The following is a 22,107-nucleotide window of genomic DNA, read 5'->3' as shown; positions in this document are numbered from 1 at the left end:
TGAGGTTTCATCATCTTCAGAAATCACTACTGTCCACACGGGGCATCATTAATTAGAATGATTTTATAAGCGGAAATGCTGGAGCAGCAGGTTGCATACCCCCCCCCCCCCCCCCCCCCCCCCGCCCCCCTCCCCAAATGTTTTAAAGCCACCAAAACATCTTTCTAGTCATGTATTTTTTAGAATAACAATGGGTGTCAAATCTATAGGAATAAGGTTATTTTTGGTCAAGGTATACCTGTCTCATAATTTGTGTTAGAGGCTGATCTAATATGATCTAACTCCATTTTGTCCCCATCCGTCCAACACCAACAAAAGACAAAACTGGCCGTACTATGTAGCTAAAATACTGTTCGGATTGTATTTAGAGAGAGAGAGAGAGAGAGAGAGAGAGAGAGAGAGAGAGAGAGAGAGAGAGAGAGAGAATGAGTGAGACGGCAATCAACACTACACTACTGCACACTGTCTTTGTTAATTACATGAACTGAGTTTACATGTGCAGTTATAATATGATTTCGGAAGATTGAGTTCAGTCTGATTTCAGTCGGACTAAAGCGTTTATATGATTATTTTAAAAAGCTGAATTATTGCTGTAGCTCGACTGAAATCGAACTTTTAACGTGCATGTAAACGTGTTTAATGTCTGGAGGTCCGTCGATGGGAGGTACCCACGGTAAGCCGCTGGATGTGGGTGTGTCAACTGAAAAATGCATGAACAAGGTGTGTAAAAAATGTGTATAGTTCAGCAGCCTCCCCCAGGTCCTAGTGCCAGACCAGGAACAAGTTCAAGATGCGATGGAAAGAATTGTTGATGAAAAAAGATATCAAAAAGAAAATATATGAGATATTTTAGATATATTGATTTGCTTAGGGGGGTCTAATGAATATTTGGGGGGTTTTCCCCCTCAAAATAGGCCTAGCGACATCCCTGGCGTTATCTGTAGTAAAACTGTAACAAGAACATAATGGGGTGCAAATGGAGGAATGGTTTCACACGCAGGTTTGCACGGGCACATTGATATATGAAAACAGAGAAAATTCCTCATAACCTACAGCATTTTTGTTACTATTATGGTCTGTGCTGGGAATCATCTCAGTGCAGTAAGTTCATTCTAATACACATTAACATCAAACATTTTTTATTAATAATAAAACCAGCACTATTTACTTATTTGTGTCAAAAATAACAGAAATAATGATACAGAAATAATCACTTCTCATTAGCCTTGTTTACACACACATATACACACAAACACACACACACACACATACTCTCACACGTGCACACACACACCTACACAGGGAAGTGTAGAGGCCTGAGAGCAGATACGAGTCAGCAATTGTGGTTTAGCTTCTTCTTTTTTTTATACAGTGTTGTGTGTTCAGCAGTGAAGAAGGGGAGGAGGTGTGAAGCTGGATGTACTAAAGTGATATCTGACTTGTAGTAACTTTAATTTTGATGGACAAATATAACCCCACTGTCACTTACTGAGGTGTTTTAAAGTCAACAGTTGACCAAACTGAAAAGATTTGCACGTTGCATGGATCCATGTTGATGCCAAATCCTGAGCCTACCACCTGCATCGTACAGCAAAAATCAAAATAGGTGAGCCTGTGCCTACTCTAGCCTCGGATTCCTTTTCTTGACTAAGAAGAGTGATCTTCAGCTGTTGTGGTCCATCCGCCTCAAGGTTCAACATTTTGTGCATTCATTTCCAACCTCTGACCAGGAAAAACCATAGAAAACATCCCCTCAACTCGAAATTCCTACTTGAGAACTCGGGGTGGTCTTCCCAAATAATAAAGTGTTATCTTTAAAGCAGAAACTGGATCCTGCAGCAGTATTACGCTGCATCTGTACTGTACTGTAAGCCTGTTATACCCGCTGTTATATTTCAGTGCTTTAAATAGTTGTGGGGCCTAACATATTTCCAGTAGATCTGTATGAACACTTTCTGTATGAACATTTTGAAGAATGTTCATTATAATGCACTTTATTCTATGTTCAGAAGTAATTCTACCACAATATACATAACACATGCATACTACATACTTACAAACATACTGCATGCTATTATCATAAGTAATGCTACCATTGTATAAGAACTGCTGTTTTTACTTTACACAGCATTGTTTTCCCAATAGTGCCTTGACACAGGTACACTTACGTGGCCTATATATTTCACTATGTATGTGAACACATCTATTTTTATTTTTGCACATTACCACTTCACTGGTTGTGTTCTGTGAAGCACTGACCTTTGACCATTGGAAGTACTTCAAGATTTTGCTTTAAATAAAATACATTTTGGCCATTAACCAATGTTTTATCTGTAGTAAACCAATAAGATCCACACTGTTGTTGGCATGAACAATATAAATGTATTGCTAGCATCAGCCAAAAATATAATGCTCATGTTATAAAAATAAAAATGCAATACTATGAATAATATTGAATTTATTGTCAGCATCTGTAAAAAAAAAATGCTCTACAGATTTGAGAAATATGAACACAAGGAATGTTTTGAGGCATTTGACATGGTGTTTACATGAAGAGGATTCCATTCACGGGTCACATGAACATCAATATCATCATATTTCTCAGTATTAACATAAAATGTTTATAAAATTAAAATTCTGCAGCATACAACAGGCTGTGCTGATAGTGTTGATGTTATCAATGTGGCAATCATACCTCTTCATTAGGCATCGCTATTTTCCCTTAAGATGGCCAAATGCCCTCTGCACCGCCATCCGTTCTTTGCTGAACCGGTTGTTAAAGGTGATCTGTGCAGGGGTTGTTTGTTGGTATTCAGGGTAGGGTTTCATCATCCATGGCAGTAGTGGATAAGCTGCATCCCCCAACATCACCATCCTGTAAATCTCTCTGTGATTTTAGGGAACAGTGTACCAGTCTTACACCTCTCATACAACCACACCTTGCAGGATGACAGAATGGAAATCTTTATGGTTGTAATAGTCAGCATGGCTGTCTGGTGAAGCTAGAATCCCAATATGAGTCTCATCAATAATCCCTCCACATTGCGGAAACTCCACCGGTCTCAGAAACCTTGAATTATGACCTTGATTTTTCAAGGAAGCTGTACACTCACTACTTTACATTGTAGCAAAGTGTCATTTCTTCAGTGTTGTCACATGAAAAGATATAATCAAATATTTACAAAAATGTGAGGGGTGTACTCACTTTTGTGAGATACTGTAAATATATAATTATTCTGGAGTTGAGGTTATGGTTATATGTGTATATGTAGGTGTTCCTGTAAAAAGGTATGATACTTACCTGACAATACTTCAGCCGAAGGGGGAGGGACTCGGACTTTAAAAGCGAGCCCCAAGCCACTGTTCAGGGTCACCTGACCTGGAAGGCGAGCGTGCAGTTGTGGTGCCGCGAGTAATTTTCCTACCAAGACTGAAGTTTGTGTATTTATATCTTTAGGTTTTTTTTTGTTATTTTTGTATAGGGTTTTTTGTTTGCTTTTCTGATTCCTTTGTTACTTTTGTGCATTGCTTTGGGTTGTTTTTCTACTGGTACTGCTATCGGATCTTGAGCACTGTAAATAAACATCACTTTACACCTGAACACCACAGCGAGTATTGCCATCATCATTCTTTTGGGATCTTGGTTTTCTCGATGCGGACCCAAATTCACCTGACAGTGGATCTGCAAAGACCCATTATTCCACAGAGTTAGTGTCATCATTACAACAACAAACATCTTCTATTACTATGTGGATAGTACACATTTCAGTTCATTCGAGAATATCTGGGTTTATAACGGGTCTGGTTCTTACCTTACTGATGAAGGGGAGTTGTAGTTGGCGAGTAAGGGTCCTTTCACACTGAGCACGATTAAGCGACATGAATGTTTGACCCAATGATGCTCTTAAATAGAAACAGTAGATCTTGATGGAGCTGTTCACACCTGGTGTGATCATTCGCGGTGCAACACTTTTTTTTGTCCAGTGTGTCGATTTTGTTTCCCTGCAAAGAAATGGACCGTCCAATTAGATTTGAGCTTTAGATCACGTGCCCAGAGACACTGCTGTTGCACAAATGGGCGAGATTGGTGATGCAATATCACAGAAAGTGTTTTGAAAACCAGTGTAAACACTGAAGGAGAGTATTCCGGAAGAGAGAATAGAATGGATATTGAGTTCTTGCTATCATTTGCTAAGTTTCCATCCATTTTTTGAACATTTCTGTAATCGACAAAATGAAAGTGCGTAAAAAAGTTTGAGATATTTATTGTTTCCTGTCTGTTTCCATCCAACTGGCCTTTTACCGATAAAAATGGTGCATGCATCAGTTACTTCTGCATTAAAAAGTGTCGTTTGCTCAGTGCGGGTTCTCTCTCTTTCTTTCACATGCACACACACACACACACTCACAACACCTGGAGAGAAACAAACCAACGTCACATGTCATAGTATAAGGTATATTTCTTACTGAAATACTTCATATTCGTTTGAATGAAAACAAATATTTATTTTTATAATGTTACAGTTGGACATTTTGTAGCAGAAAACAATACTCAGTATGTAATTTGTTATTTATCTTTATATTCTTGTTGAAAGATGTCAGCAGTAAACATAACGGGATAGTAAAAACTGAACTGTCACTTCATTTATCAAAGTTCTTCCACCACGAAATAAAGTGGCTGGTCTTGGGCATTAAACTCTGGTTTTGTTATTGCATTATATTTCACATTATTTCATTCAGACTAAAAAAGCTTGATGACGCTGTTCAAAAAACACAAAACAAACTTTCTGCCTCCCTTTCTGGGTAGAATCCACATACAATAAGAAAAGTTAGTTTCTGTGCTTCTTAACAGTTTGTGTTGTGGTGCTATGCGCCAATATTTATGTGATTCTTCTTCTAAGTGGTCAAAGACGATAGGCCGATCAGCTGAATAGTGGGTTGCGCCACCTAGTGTGCAGGTGTAAAATGTATTCTTGGTCCTCGCCACCTATTGAGCAGGTGTGAATTAGCTGGAGGCGATCACTCGTTTCGTGTTTGGTGTGAAAGCACCATTCGTCTGCGGTTCACTTCGCTTTATCGCATCGCGCTCAGTGTGAAAGGATCTTAAAGCTACAAATGCCTTTCTCAACATCAGCTGCCTCCGTAAAAATCTTCTAATACGACTAGCACGATTAAGTTAAAATCACTGTGCTGTATAAGCGATAAACCTATTAGGCATGCAAGATGTCGGTGTGTCACCGTGCCCCAAACGACTCCAAACAAGCCACAAAGTAAGAATTACAGTGATAGACTCCATCGTGCTGTGAGAAAGTGCTTATCTTACTGTTTTCTTTTTTTAAAAAGGTGCATCATAATGATGTAAGTGTGTTTCTAAATTTATATCTCTTGTCTTTGTCTAGTTTAGCCTGTTTGCTCATCGCTTGATTGCCTGTTTTTGACCTTGACCCGGCCTTATGTTATTGGATTTGTCTGCCTGCATCTCAATAAAGAAAATACACTTAAACTGCTACTACATCCATCTCAACCTCCATCACGTGACACCAAATAAATCTTGAATCTTAAAAAATATAAAATTTGCATTAAATAGACTTACTAAAAAAATGCCTTATAACCTACATTTCCATTTTTGTTATTATTATGGTCTGTGCAGGGAAACATCTCAGTACAGCAAGTTCACTCTAATACACACTAATACTAAACTGATGCACAGCACAAAAATATAATCACTAATCATTATCTTCCTATCTGTGTTAAAAATAAGAGCAATGACTGCAGAAACAAACACTACTCATTAGTCCTGTACACACAGAGAGCAGTGACAGTGCACTTATTCTAAGGTGCCCAAATACAATTTATTTAATATTCATGTGGCTCATTTGCATATTTTGGTGCAATAAAAAATGTATTAATGCACTTGCAACTGCATACATATACAAGTAAAATAAAAAGAAAATTCCTATCCTTAGTTTAATAAGCATGTGGCTCTTTAACCTTATTTTTTCTTTTACTCATTTACTTACACCTTTGGTTGGTTTTTGGTTATATGAACACTTGGTATCTGGTACTGCACATAACAAAGAACTGACATGAAAGTAGTGTAGAGTTAGCTGGGATTAATATTTATTTATTTGGTTTTACAACATGCTGTCCTGGATCATTGCTGCCGTCGTCCGGCCTGTTGTTCTGCACGCGCTAACACACTCTTTATAGTTTGTTTACATTTGTATAAACATTTTTATTGTTCGTGTTTACGGCTTTTAACAAACTATGGGGCACTGTTTTCAATTTGGCTGATACAAGAACACACTTTGAATGGAATCAGGAGGTTTGTAGGGAAGGTGGTGGCTGAGCAGAGCTTTCCTGTCAGGGTGGCTGACTGTGTTTTACAGCTTGGGGGAAAAGCGAGTGAGGTCTCTGGAGGCTGAGTCCCAACTGCATAAGTAGTGGATAAGTAGTGGATAAGTGGATACTAGATAAATAGTACCAAATGGGTAAGTAGATATAATCAGTTCAGAGTGTTAGCTAGTATATAAATGTCTTTACTTTTCTCTGTTCTCCTTTATGGCCAGAGTGGATAAATGGGGAAATGGCTTTGCTGCCAGGAATCACACAGAGGATTTGAAACTTCTAACTGTCAAACTTGTAAGGATTTTACATTTCTAATAATACACTTCTTCCCCATTGAACTTGCCTGTATGTTTGTTCATTAGGCTTACTGCACTATTATTCCAGGGGGCGCTCCTAGCTATGGCCCAGTCTATATCTGCATGATTTTATACACTGTGCTACTGTCACATGATTGTATAATTGATAATTCCATGCATAAGCATTTGTACAAGTGTTCCTAATAAAATGTCCTGTGAGTTTATGTCTTAAGTAATGTTGACGTCTATAGTGATTATAAACGATTCACACAGGATTAGTGATCTCTGTCTACACAATGTACACATGGTTATACCATTAAAGATTCCATGAGTAATACACTCCCTATATTTTACTTCAAACTGATTGTTTTGACCTTTATTATACACGCTTATTGTAGGGCTTGTGGCTGCACACACATTAATCATTAGTAGGTCACATGACCATAGCATGCATTTAGGCTATAGCTGTTCTAGGAACTCAGTAATCAGCGCTTCATGAGCATAGATTTTAATGGGGCAGTGTGACATTAATAATGATTTAACTTCTTTTTAACTTTTTTTTGTTTGAGGCTTTCATGCATGACTTTACACTATTATCTACTGATTTTTTCTAGAGTAAATGCATAATAGATAATTAGAAGTCAGAAACATAAAGTCATCCAGCCTACAGTCTAGCAGCTCATTTAGAACAGCTTTTCACACACCTTTGTTAATCTCCGTATGGGGTTATATCATTAACCAGGGTTTACATTTCCATTAATCTACTCATGATTTTCTCATCATCACCTCATATTCACTTGGATGTCCTTCAGTCACATACCACTAGAGGGCAAAAAAATAAATTATATCTTGTATTATTCTGGAAAGAGGAAGGAAGAGCAGATACAGAGTCTGCATGTACTAAAATAGAAGGTAAAGATCACAGATACACCCATTCTCGTTCTTTATTTCTTGCTGAGTAGTGTGATCTGACAGCGAGAAAACACAGGAAGTGCTGAGACTTTAACACACACCACTGCTCTGTCAGTCAGTCAGTCGTTAGAGAGACAGGATGGAGTTCAGTCCACTCGCTGTGATGCTCTGTGAGTAAATGTTCTCTTTGTGTCTTCATTAGAGTGAGTGGTGGGGTATAAAGTTGTTCATCTGCAGTCTGAATGTCCTGAGTGATGAGTTTATTGTGTGATTAGTACATGTGCAGAATGTTACAGTGTGCAGTCTGTTGGTTTTGTGTCCCAGAGCTAAGTTTTTCACACTTCAATAAAGTTAAATAAAGGGAAAACAATTTAATGAGCAGAATAGTGACCTTTAAGTTATTGCAGTTTTTGTTTATTTATTATTAAGAGAGCTTAGAATGTATTTCTTACAGATGGTAGTTTAGATTTCCTGAATAAGATTTAATCTTGTGGGTTCGGTGTCTAAAATGTGCTGTTTTCATTAATACACTGAATATTTTCCATAGTTACATCATGTTCTGTTTCTGTTCCCTTTTTAGTGCTGATTTCACTTATACCAGTGGCCCATGCTCAAGGTGATTTATATATAGTTTATCCTTTATACTGTGTTTATAATTTATTTGTTTTGGGGCTGAGAAATCTGTGCACAATTGATTGTCACAATCAAATGTGTTGATTTATGCACATTCTATTTGAAAAGCAATAAAATACACAGAGAACCTAAATAATGCTCTGTCTGTGTTTAATTTTTTGAAAACCATTTGCCCCCTCTTCTGATCTCTCCCCTGTGGAGAAGCAGTGTTTTAAATCATTTAAATGATGTACATGATTAGGTTCAATGAATAGGAAAGTGTATTTTCACACATATCTACTGTAATCTACCTCATCAGACAGTGATTTATCAGGAAGATGTTACTCATGCCCCAGTAAAAAGGGTCTTGAGACGCCCCTGAATAGTTTTACGCTGATTAAATGCCTTAACATACTGAATATAAAACAGAACAAGTTTAAGGACAGCAGCACATGGTAACAACTGACATAAATAGTGCTAAATAAAATGTCCCATGATGCCCCTGATTTCTTAATAGTAAGTAGGTTACACATATCAGTATCAACAAGTAATAGGAAACATGTACTCATGCTCTGTCTAAATAAATGATATGTACACGTGGGATTAGTTTATGTAAGGTTTATTAACAACAGAATGTTTTATAGGGAGTCCTAAAGCTGTGGTGTCCATAACGCCTGATACACATGTGTTCACTGGAGAGCGTGTTACTCTCAGATGTGACATACAGGGAGGAGGAGACACTCAGTGGACATACAGCTGGTATAAAAATAACAGACTCACAGACAGCACAGTGCAGGAGATCAGAATCTGGTCTGTTGCATACGGTCACCATGGTGACTACACCTGCAGAGGACAGAGGAGTGACTCTCAGAGCTCAGAGATCAGTGATGCTGTTACACTGACTGTATCAGGTGAGTCTGTGGGTGTTTTTTATTTCTTATTTAATACATTAACATTATTTTTTAGAGTTTGGACTTTGATCTGAGGTGTGCTTTTTTGAATCTTTAAAAAGCACACTTAGCTAGAGAGGTTTTAGATGTCTTTTGACATAGAGACTCAATTTACTGCTGTGTTTGTTAAAAGGAATCCTGACTATGAAGACTTGTAGGCCTTAACACGCAGTAATTTCCCTCTCTTATTAAAATACTTTGTTAGAAGCACATGAAATATATTCATTACTTTAAAAATCCTTAATATTTAATACATATTTTAACCTACAGAGGCCGCCATTACGAGACATGCTCGCTGCACTCTGGTTGCACTTGCAAAAATGGTTGCACTTGAGCACTTAAAAGAATCAGCTACTAGCCCCCTCAGCAGGAAAAGAACGCCACACTGTGCTGCTTTTGACCGTAATTTTCTAGTTCTTGTGTTCTGTGATGCAGGGGATATCTGTAAATATAATCAAACCCATAAGCATCTTGTTAGTGTGTTTTTTCTGTATATTCTCATAACCTAAAGCTCGTGTAAAATTAGCCTAAACCGCCTAGCCAAGGCATACCCAAAGTAAAATTAAAGCTGTTCTTAAACCATTTGGAGTACATGCATGGTTTTGGTCTCTTTTGAGATCTGGGCTAAATATTTTTATATAATTGGATTGTTTGGACCTTTGCCAGTGTAACAAGACTGTTTTTGTCAGGATTTTATTGATCAGTTGAATACAATGAGGCTTCATCTGAATGTTTGTTTGTATGTCGGTGGTCTGACAGAGACATTGATTGTAGCTGCTGAACAACTGAATCACAGAAACTGTGTAGATAGCATAGATTTGATCATAACATGGTGACAGTGCACTGGCGGGCTATCGGAATTTTAACAGGATAAAGTATACTACGGCGAGATGGCTGATAATCTCTAAAATTATTGATATCAGAATATGTTTCATTATAAAATAATAGTTTAATCCATATGCTTACCTTGAACTACAGACACTGTCGGTTGGCATAGATGTGCAGTTACTGCACAGACACCATGGAATTTGCCCCACTCTCGCCTCCACACCTCTCTGATCGTCTTCATTCTGATGTACATGTTGAGTAATGTCCTCTATATTAACCTCTTCACTTATATTACGCTTGAGTTCAAATTGAAAAGGCTGAAGACATGTTTATATCATACTGTAGGGTCACTGGAGAATCAAGACCATTGTAAATATTTGACGTCACTACCCAGAATGCATTGTGACGTAAACAGCAATGGTGGCCTATGAGTGCAAGAATTTTTATAATTAAAAAAAAACCTGACATCTAGAGTGTTTTTGTGTAATATATAGTGGATGTCAGGGTTAATCTAATAAGCTATACAAGTCTTTATAGTCAGGATTCCCTTTAAAGTGACTCATTACCCAACATGATCCTTACAGACAGACACCAAGGCAAGATTAGAAAGTACACTGTTAGACATTAACTTTATTTATTCATTTTTTTTTCACATTTAACTTATTGGTTAACCAAATGTAATTCCACTACAATATTATAAAATAATATTGACATTCCAGCAGCATTACAAACCTAGACATTACACCTTAGACATTTATAAACTGATCAAATGTTTGCTTGTCCAAAAATATCAAAAAAGTCAACAATTTCCATGGGGTGTACTTATTTTTTCACACACAGTACTACTCATTAACACAGTGATAAGTGTTGGCCTGGTAGTTTCCTCTCCTCAGCTATAATGTAGTATTATTAATTAATGTCTGAATGCAGGTCTGGGTTTCCACGGGAAAAGTGAAGGGAGGAGGAGCATAGTGCGGGGGCAGGGCATATAATTGAATAGGACAGGATAGGAATAGGATTTTCAGTTCAGCTGGTGTTACAATCAGCCTTCATGTTTTAAATCATTCAAACGATGTAAATGATTACGTTCAATTATTACCCATCTATTGATGGTGCTGCAGGATTTGTGCAGGATCCATAAAATATCAATCTAAAATCAGAAAATACAGTGTTTAACACTTCAATCTAATCATGAATTTTGTTAAATGGAAAATATACTGAATACCAGCCGTGTAAGAAAACGTACGAAAACGTCTTGTATCAAATGTTAAATATAAATGTTTGTTTTAGACACAAAGCATATGTTAAAGCACAGTGAATCTACTGCTTATGTTGTATAGAGAAAAGTAGTTCTGACTCCTTCATCATTTCATACCAACAGAAAAACCCAAACCGACTGTGAGAGTGAATCCTCAGAGCTCCGTCTACACTGGAGACAACATCACTCTGACCTGTGAGCTGCAGCAGTCGACTGGATGGAAGTTTCAATGGTATAAAAATAATCAGCAGTTACAGCCTTTGAGCACTGAACAAGCATACACACTCAAAGTGACAGACAATAATGAAGGAGAAACAGAGTACAAGTGTCGTGCATGCAGGATAAACTACTACACAGGGTTCTACTACTGCACACAGCGCAGTGATCCTGTCAGGATTACAGAGAGAGGTATGTCATGATTTTTTTCCTTTCTTTCCACAGGTTTGTTAGAAGGAATTAGAAAAAATATTGCTTAATAAGTGTAATTCCTTGTTATTCCAGAATGTTCAAAATAATCTTGAAATATCTGTTTTAATAATAATCTGTTTTAAAAGTATTTGTCATTTGTGGCTGGTGCAAATGCAAAACATTAAAAACATGTTATTTAACAAAGAAAAAAAAAAAAAAAACAGGTCAAGCTTTAATTTTACATTTTCCAACATGGGAAAGTCTTCAGGACAGAGGAGTTTATGATTTGCAGTTTCCCTGTAACATGACAAGCTGTGTTTTTGTACTTTATTCATTAAAAGAGTGAGAAAAAACAGAGGGCTGGTGAGGGAACGACTGTTTATAGCTGCTATAATGTAAGTGAGAACAGGAACTAACTTGTTTACAGACATTTCAGAACAATAAATGTTACAATAAACAGATGAAAAGTACAATGTTTCATTCAGTAGTACATTTAAAAATGTAATCATTGGCAGCTTGCTGTGGTTTAAAAAGAATAAAACACATGAGGACATGCTGTTATAGGAAAATAATCAGTAGTTCAGGGTGGAAACAGTAACTCGGCTTCATAACACCTCCACATCACTCAGTATTTTTCTATAACAGTGTGAGACTGAGTGTTTTATTACTTACTTAAACTTTGTTAAAAGAAGGAAAAATAAACATTATAAAACAGATAGCTCTGGTGCTTGATTCTGACTGGCTGAGCTGCGTTTGTTGTGGAAATTAAACAACACTCGCAGACTCGTCCTCTGAGGTAAAAAAGGTTTATTACAGAAAGATGGTTAATACAGGATAGAATAAAGCAGGATAGAATAATGAGAGCACTTTGAAGTGCTTGTGCTGAACCACTACTATATGAAAGGCGGAGCATGACACACTTCTGTGTTTGGATAAGAAGCAGTTTCAGGCAATTCAAACAGGCTTTGTTTCAGGGTCTTAGATGTGCAGATGAACCTTGAACAGAAGAACATGTTTGTGTCTCTGCATGCAGATAAACATTCTGTACTGACCTCAGTACAGATCTCATCACATGGCCTTAGGTGTTATCCTCTGATGACAATGAAAAGAACGAGTACAAAGTAAAAATGAATAATTTCCCTCACACGTTCCAAGCCATTGTAAATTACTCTGTAAACCCACGTGTGACCTCATTACATCAGTATTACTGCACCAAATAAATTGTTTCAAAATGTTCGATTTTGTTAGCATTTGTTATGCTAATAATACCAGTTTCTGGAGGGAAAAAAACAAACAAACAAGTGACGTGTTTTCTTTTAAATACACTTTACAGTTTGTCAGCCAGTAACATACAATAATAAACCAGACTACAATGCTAATTGTTTTGTTTTCGCTAGCTCACTTTATCCAGTCATATTAAGACGTATGATGAAGGTCTTCCTCTTTCAGTAAAAGTGGTAGATATCAAGCTGAAAGGTGCATTATCACCACCTACTGGACTGGAGTATAACTGAGTATAAAGGGTTTAATTACAGTGTGTTGCTGCTGTGTGTTGCTTGGCAACCATTCTGCTAAATGGTGCTGAAGAACTACATTTCTAGGCAGAAGAAAGATTGTTATCAATTAATTATTGTATTTTTTGTTGCTGTTTGATTATGTTACGAAATGTTGTCAGGTATATGTAGTAACCATTTTCCAAAAGCAGTAAGTCCCACGAGGCCATGGCTTACAGTGATTTTAGAACAGCTAAAGCCTGTTTTGCATGTGTTACGGATAGCTGCACAGTGACGCAGAGGCGGAGTCCGTTCCATTCCGTGTTTTAATTAACGGAAGAAAAAAGAGAGAGAGAGAGAGAGAGAGAGAGAGAGAGAGAGAGAGAGAGAAGGGTGTGGTCTTCGGAAGCAATAAAAAGAACAGGTGACGAAAGGAGGAGGAGATGAGCAGGAGGCGGAATTGAGAGCCAGGTGGGAATGGCGGAACTGATGGTGTGCGTTTGCCCGGGACCATGCTAATGCTTGACTGTGGATTATAACCTTGTGGATATTGATTCCGGAGGCTGGCGAACACTTCGGGAATATCCTGCCAAGGTGAATCAACGAGCGAGCGGAGCTTTGAGGGTTCGGAGGCACATCACGGGTTTGAAATCCTTTCTTTAATACACTTGTGGAGAACCAGTATGCTTAAATCGTTGGATGTTCCTGTCTGTAAATATCTCTGAGTGTTAAGCGGAATCTGACTACCGGTTTCTCATGCTTTCAAGTTCACGAACTCCCTACGCTTTCAAATCACCGCCACTGAAGTGCAGCTTTTAAAGTGCACAACTTTTTTTTGTTTTGTTTTGGTTAAGAATTATTTGGGGGTTAAATGTTTCCTTTTTTTCTTTTTTTCTGCTTTTTGTGTGTGAAAATGTTCTTCTATGAATAGAGGCTTGTTTCCTTATGTGTTCGTCTATTAATCCCACGTAGGGAAGTTTTGGGTTTCATTATTTCAGTTTCTATGACTGAAACGATCTGTATTTTCTTACATTTATTGCGTAAATAATAATAATCTTATTTTGTAAGAATTGAGTAGTCTACTAATGTTTTTTGTTCTGAGTGATGTCCAAATTATAAGTGACGTTAATTTGAACTGTCTGGTGCCCAAACCCCATAAGTAAGGTACCACGCTACACCTGGTGCAGAGAGAAATCCCTTTGATTGGAGACAAATGGGCAAACAATCAGCAGTCGATCGTTATGTGTGACCTGTGACTTATCAGAGTCTTGCCGACACATCGCCGATGCATCACCGACTCAGGACAGATATTTGGCATGGTGAATATCTGGAGCTGTCGGATGACTCCACATCCTGTGGGGTGAAAACTGTCGGCACTGGCAGTGATTACGGTGATGACCTACAGCCAATGAGAGAGCAAGTCATGGGGTGATGTCACCGTGAGGAAGGGAAACCTGCGAGTGCTAATCCATTCTTCACCCACTTTCTTTCTCTTATCCTTTTTGGGGTTTCTTCAGAACAAATCATCGCGTAAACAGCTGGCACCTCTTGCTTCTGTCCTACGTCCATCTTCAAATAAACAACTCCTGTTGCACGAGTGGTTTTCATGTCCTATATCCGTGTCCCTTCTCGCGTGTGTTTTCATGACAAAACGTAGTTTGGACACCAGATAGAGTCGCCAGGTGACATTCGTTGTCAGATCCTGTAGTGTGTGACCCTCTGTTCCCGACCAATCACGTAGTGTGAGCACCACAATGACAAGTCGTGTAGTCTGAACAGCACAGTGATCTGCTGACGGTGAAAGTCGTGTAGTGTGAACTAGCCTTTAGCTGTCCTAAAATCACTGTAAACCACGGCCTCATGGGACTTAGTGCTTTACTACACAGTGGGTCTGAAACCAGAAATCTCCAATGTGTGAGAAATGTAAGAAATAATCTTCACTTCCTTACAGTCTAAATGCAACATACTATAATTTAATAGAATAATAAGTAATTACAAATACTCTATGGTATTATCTTGTAAATAATTATAACATGGTGACGTGTGCAACTAAACACCTGAACTACACCAACTGTTGGAAAAAAAATCATGTGCACTGAGACATTCATGAAAAGCTTCTTACTGTGTATTAAATAAATGTAGATAAAATGGTTTTTTTTTTTTTTTTTTTTTTTTTTTTTTTTTTTTTTTTTAATAAAAGTGTTTAACTATTACTCACTCCTTAGTTGGTCTGTTGTGGTTACACAGGGCTGTAAAATAAAGTGTTTCTGTAAGAAACCATGATGGCTGACAAATTATTTTGGAAATCACACAAAACATCAGAGTGGTGTGTGGGGTTTTTTTTTGTTTTGTTTTGTTTTGTTTTGCACAGCCCTGTTTCTTTCTTCTACCAGTGACAGAATCGCAAATGTGATTAGTCCCATAAAGACTACAGCCTACACTGTCCAGTACAGTTTAACTGGATCTATATGTGGTGTTTAATATACAAACATTTAAGAGTTAATATTAATAGATCTCAAAGCATATAAAAAAAATAAACAATTTATTTGTAAATTAGCTAATAGAGTTGATAAAAGCAAACTGCTGCATTCACTATTCCACTATTCCTACATCATTATACACTCATGACAAAAAATCATTAGACATTGCAATTAGACATTCATAAAAATCTTCTTACTGTGTATTAAATGAATGTAGATAAAATGTGTTGTATTTCCTGTGTAAAAGAGAGACCAGGGGCAGTACTGAGTGTATCTCCAGAGAGCTGGCTGACTGAAGGAGACTCAGTGACTCTAAGCTGTGAGATTACAGACTCCTCTACAGACTGGACATTCAGCTGGTACACAGCTGTTCCCTACAGAGACGGCTTAACTCAAATAAAAGATAATCATAGCTATATCATGTATGTGGAGCTCCTCTCAGACAGCAGCAGAGGATCTGGAGGCAAATACACTTTCAGTCCTGCTGCTCTTAATCATACAGGAGTTTATATGTGTAGAGGAGAGAGAAGAGAACCAGCCTTTCACACACTACAGCAATCCACAGCCACTATGGATCACTGGTGAGGAAAAATAACAGTGGGTTTAGGTTAAATAGTAAAGATGTGGATGTGTGAATGTAAGAAGAGATTCATGCAACATTTGTTTAATATGTATAAGGAAGTTAAAGCATGCTGAGTGCTGGTAGAGTTTTCCCCTTTGTGACATTGGTGAAAAAAGCCATGTGCTGTGTTTGTGTGCTGTCTCCGTCCCTCATCTAGTCATTGGTTTATTTTCCTGGAAACAAAGAGGACTAAGGAGATGATTAAGGATTGAGGATCTATGGGCAGGAGGATTTTATTATAAAAGCCAGAAAAGGTCAAAGAGATGTGACTGAATATACAAAGAACATGTTAATAAGAAGCGCAATATTCTTGGGTTGTTTGGTTGGTTGTTCATTTTAAGAAAGCTTGCCAGAAAGACAAGACCATGCCTGCTTCAGGTTTAAACATGAATACAAACACAGATATGGTTATAAGGAGAACCACACAGTTGCAGATACAGATGATGTCATTATGTTACACTGTTAGTGAACACAATACAAATAGCAGAGCTGTAAAACAGGCAAGGGTCAAACACAGTAAAGTACAATATAAGAGAGCAGAGGGAAAATCCAAAAGAGTAATCAAGAGCAAAGGGTCTAAACACAGCAATGGCAATCTCAAATTAAACATGGCTCTGAACTTTACATTGTGTAAATGCATGTGCTGGCCTAATGTAATCTACAGTGAGGAAGAGACCTGGAGGTGGTGTGCTAGAGCTAGGCTAATACTGAGATGATGGTGATGTCTGGTGGTCATGTGATGTTGATGTGATGCCCTGATCATGTGCACCTATTCCTAGTTTTACCTCAAACTCTTTTTGTATTTATTCCCTCTGTGTTGTTCTGTGTCTTTGCTGATTTTTGTTCCTTTGCAGCAGCTGAAGGACTTTCCTGTGTTCCTAGTCCCAGTTTTCATTTTATTTCTCGGTTTTGACCTTTTGCCTTTTTGCAGCATTTATGAGTATGGATGATCGTGTGTTAAATCTCTGTTATGACCCATGCTATGGACTGTGGCTTTGATTCCAGATTAATAAACATAATTCTGAATGCACATGCACTTGTATTCTCATTATATTCCATATTACACCTATTCTTATTTACATGACTCTCTTCTGTGTTTAAGGTGAATCTCCTCCAGTCTCTCTGCTCATCAATCCCAGCAGAACTCAACACTTTACTAATGACTCTCTCTCACTGAGCTGTGAGGACCAGAGTAAATCTACTGGATGGAGAGTGAGACGATACACACACAGTGAGAGAGTGTTAGATTGTTCAAGGGGATCAATTACAGGATCTACATGTAAAATCAGCTCCCTCTCCACATCCTACACTGGAGTTTACTGGTGTGAGTCTGAATCTGGAGAAAACAGTAATCCTGTCAACATCACAGTGCATGGTGAGTCTTCATGTAGTGTGTTTATTGTTAAAGGAAAAGGGAAAGTTTCATTACAGAATATTCAGAACTGAGTTTCCAACTGGGAGAACTGTTCAACAAAACACAGACATTATTTTCCAGACTGAGTAGAAGTACATGCTTACCGATACCCACACTGATCATGATAATGACATGAGTAACTTACTGAGTATTAATCCATCAGGGATGTCATAGAACATTTAATTTCTCTCTGTTTATGTCGATTGCTGCTGTGTACAGATAACTCATTGTGCTTAGATGATGTTTAATATGCTATGGTAATTAAACAGTGTCTTTAGTAGAGAGTGAAGGTGGAACCTGAGTTGTATCAGTGAACTTGGTCAATAAAAATGAGTACAAAGTGCTGCGACTTTCAGCTTCACTCACAAGCAAAGTGTAGACGGTGGGGAGCGAGGGGAAAGGAAGTGCACATGGCTCAGTGCTCAGTGCTGTCATGTGTGATAGTTTCTCTGCACACTCTCTTCACTGCGCCACTCTCACAAATACCTTTGAGCACAATTAATGGCACCTTGAGTTCATTTTAACTTTCATGTTCACGATTATCGCTTTGTTCACTCAGGTGGGCCACCCTCACACTCTCTATTAAACATAATGTTTAAACAGCATAATGTGTTTTCTCAGGTTACTCATGTTGTAGGAAGATGCTGTAGTGTCTCCTCTTGATATTTTCACAGAGCCCAGTTTGCCGTCAGTGTTTTTTTTACAACTACCTAGGCACTACATCAGGCAACTAGCATGATGATACCTGATACAGTTCCAATTTGTCCATAATTCAGACTGTGGAGACATTTCACTGGGTTTAAATTATATACATTTTAATTAGAGAGCATTTATTTGTATTGTAAATGTGATTTTCTGTGTTCTAGATGGTGATGTGATCCTGGAGAGTCCTGTCCATCCTGTGACTGAGGGACATCCTCTGACTCTACGCTGTTTATATCGATACCCAAAGTCCTCAAACCTGCGAGCTGATTTCTATAAAGATGGATCAGTTCTCCAGACACAGACTACAGGAGAGATGATCATCCGAACTGTCTCAAAGTCAGATGAAGGTTTCTACCACTGTAAACACCCAGAGAGAGGAGAGTCACTGAAAAGCTGGGTCTCAGTCAGAGGTGAGAAATCATTTCAATATTCATTTAAATACAACTGTGACTGAATGTGTTTGAACTCAGTATCTTTACATAATGTAATCTATAGTGCTTAGTTTATGTAAGTCTGTGTAAAATATGCAGTGTGTTCACATGCTGTTGTGTGTCTGTGTGTACTAGTGTAAATGGATTTATTTGTACTGCAGTTTGAGTAAAACATACAAACAGTTCATCATGAATAAAGTGTTATTATAATGATTATTTTATTCAGCGTCAGGTCCATCAGGTGTAGAAGCTCCATTCTCAGTGCTCATGCTGATCAGTAGTGTAGTGACGGCCTCTCCGTATCTGCTGGTGACCATCATTCTGCTGGTCAAATGTTACAGAGCTCGAGGTAAGAACTCTTTCAGTACGTTTCACATAATAAACAAACTAACTTTAATTATTGCCTGAAAAATATTTTCACTTAAAGAAAAGTAGAAATCATTTGAGAAGCATTTTTAAAAAAAAAAAAAAAAAAAAAAAAGGGGTTTAAAATGTTTTATAAAATGCACTTACAGTAAGATTTAAATGTGAGTATGATATGATATAAAACACAGCATTTCTGTTTCTGCTGAGGTCTGAGGGTGAATTTACACGTGACAGACGCTTCAATCAGTGTGACAAAGCATCTAAAAAATTACAAATAACTCCAGACTTTTAGAAAATACACATCTTGTCACATTATATTTAAAACACATTGTAAATTACATAAATATATTGTAGCTAATATAATATATGATGGATATAATTATTCATGCAGGCATTAGATAATGACAATAATAATACACAAGGTTTAAAAGGAAGAGGTAGCATTTAATAGAGCAATAGGACACCTAATAAATTGTTTGTAATAACTGATAAAGAATCTCTGACCTGCATTTTGCAGTTACTGAAGATGACTGAATGAATGATGTTTATTTTCTAACACATCTTTTCCTGAAGCTCTGTCACGTGTCACTTCACTGTCCTTCATAAGCATTAAAACAAACACCCTTTAAACTGTGTTTAGGACAATATCAAATGCAGCTCGGTTGATTTTCTGCCATAAACACCTGGAATAAACTTTGAAATGAAACAAATGACTTTTTAAATGTCTTTAACAGTTCACACTGATGAAGAGAGGATTGAGAATGCAGTCATAGAGGAGTGAGCAAAGTTCATCTGTAAAAAGAGGATGCATTTACTGTCAAATAATTTCATCATTTCTTGTTCTTTAATGCTTTGTGGGATTTTAAAATAATACTGATTTGTCATTTTAATGCCATGCTGTTATTTGCTCAGCATCTTTTAGACACCTTCATTGTTCTGACTGGATTTGTTTAGCTGAAGCCTGCAAACCTCCTCATGAGGTGAAAGTTACCATGTGTGTATCTCCAATAACGCTTACATGCTGCTAATGCAATGCGGAGTAAAAAATGAACAAAGAGTCTTATAAAAATATTAATCAAGGGGAAATGTTGATGCAGAGAGTATATATGGTTTAAATTGCGTTATTTCAGAATGAAAATGTGCAGTGTAATGTTTTCCGGTGTAGGTTGTATTTTCTGTAAGGTGACTACAGTCAGAGCGGTTGGTGAAAAGCCCAGTGTTACTGGAGTTAAAGTAAGTTAAGCTTTGTATGGATGCGATTAAAAAAAAGAAGCTCATCGACTGTTATCTGAAACATGGTGGGAACTAATATTGTGTTTTGTGTCTTCTCAGTGTTAGTTCTACCACTACTGTATTTGTACTGCTGTGTTTTCTTCTATTTCTTTGTGAGATTAGCTCTAGCTGGATTACGAGGAGTAGATTTACAATCTGTTACACACTGTTGTTAGATTTGTTCGACTTTTCAGCTGTGTGAACTTTAATTGTAGTTGTGTGAGGAGATTTGTGGATGAAACGATTTGATCAATTCAATAAATGCATCATTATCAGTTCACTGAATTATTTAACCTGGTAGCAATAATGTATCGTATGAAGTACAAGTAATACTCTGAGAAAACTCTTGTGCCTTTGTCAATATCAGCATTTTTACCATTTTGTATTTTTATACAATGATGTACTTTTCATTGTCTTATATTGTCTCTTGTCTCCTGCTGTAAGATTGGAATTTCCCACATGGGATTAATAAAGTGTTATCTTAAAAGCAGAAACTGGATCCTGCAGTATTATTTAGTGTAAGTAGAGGATGTCAGTGCAGTAAAGTTCAGGAGTAAATGAGGAATCAAACAGAAATGATATTACTCTTTCTGCGTGTCTACACACTTTTACGCTGATGTACAGGACTGAACATAACACTGAAAATGTCCAAAACACAACACAGGACATTAACATTACAGCAGTGGCAGTGATTCAGACAATCAAAAGCTACTTATAAAGTGAAACACAAGGTTTCACTGTTAAACCCTGCTAGATGACTTCCTCATGAGTGCATTTCTTCCCAGTCCTGCAGAGGGTTTAAACTAACACAGTCTACACAATTGGGGATGATTAATGGTAGGTTTCTGCACTGAGGAACATCATACACTTCTTCCAAGGGAAAACTGTAGCAGGAAAAGAGTTTCATGTATATTTTACTGTATAAATAAACATTTATTCCGTTTTGTTACTGTAAGATGCCACATTACACCTCCAGCAGCCAGCAGAGGGCAGCAGTGTACAATGAGCACGGACATTCAGAAAAACTCAGTTACCCAGAATTCTCCAGGCTAATTAACCTGGATTTCCTGCACCTGCCAGGCAGGATACTTAAGGACAGCCTTTGATAAAGCTTTGTAGAGGGGTGACAGGCGGTTAGCTGAGGTAAAGTTTAAAGGGTGAAAAGAAAAGAAAAGAAAAGAAAAGAAAAGAAAGCTAAGAATTGAAAGTATTAGAAAAGGAGCTGAAAAGAAAAGCAGAGGAAAGAAAGTGCACCAATCACACCCTAAACTCTGCCCTTAACCTTTATTTCACCAATATATATAAACCCTGCATGGCCATTAATTTATAATCAAGCAGGATTTTTCACTCTGCTGTTGGGTTCACACTGAACCGTATCGTAACAGTTACCATATCATTTGTGTATGAGATTCTAAAACTCAGGCTGTTTGATGTCATTAGTTTGTGTTATAAAGGCAACAGAAGTGATATTCAGTGAGAAAACTTACTCTGGGCTTAACTAAACCTCGACATGCTCCACCCCCAACTCCACTCCTGCTCCACTGTACGAACATTTATCATGTCAGCAGTCACAAAAAATAATTCAGTAACAGCATCATACTGACAGTTACAGTGTTTGTATTAGTTTGGCAAAAAAAGAAAAAGCCATGTCCATAAATATTTGGACACTGAGTAAGTTACTGTTATCTCTGTGATGCTCTGTGAGTAAACTT

The 22,107-nt window shown here is 37.6% G+C and overlaps 1 protein-coding gene across 1 annotated transcript in view; it reads left to right on the top strand.

The window, feature by feature from the left end:
* Positions 1–20,883, top strand: part of LOC108261462 (B-cell receptor CD22) — a 42,055-nt gene extending 21,172 nt beyond the window's left edge. The window contains exons 6-7 of the mRNA XM_053681728.1: positions 18,984–19,106; positions 19,858–20,883. Coding sequence (XP_053537703.1) covers positions 18,984–19,106; positions 19,858–19,904 — 170 coding nt within the window. The 3' untranslated portion in view covers positions 19,905–20,883. The remainder of the gene's footprint in view (positions 1–18,983; positions 19,107–19,857) is intronic.
* Positions 20,884–22,107: the final 1,224 nt, after the last annotated feature.

This window comes from Ictalurus punctatus, chromosome 7 (assembly GCF_001660625.3).
Source record: "Ictalurus punctatus breed USDA103 chromosome 7, Coco_2.0, whole genome shotgun sequence".
NCBI lineage: Eukaryota > Metazoa > Chordata > Actinopteri > Siluriformes > Ictaluridae > Ictalurus > Ictalurus punctatus.
The sequence above is the reverse complement of the archived record's forward strand: the minus strand, read 5'-3'. Positions and strand labels throughout refer to the sequence as shown.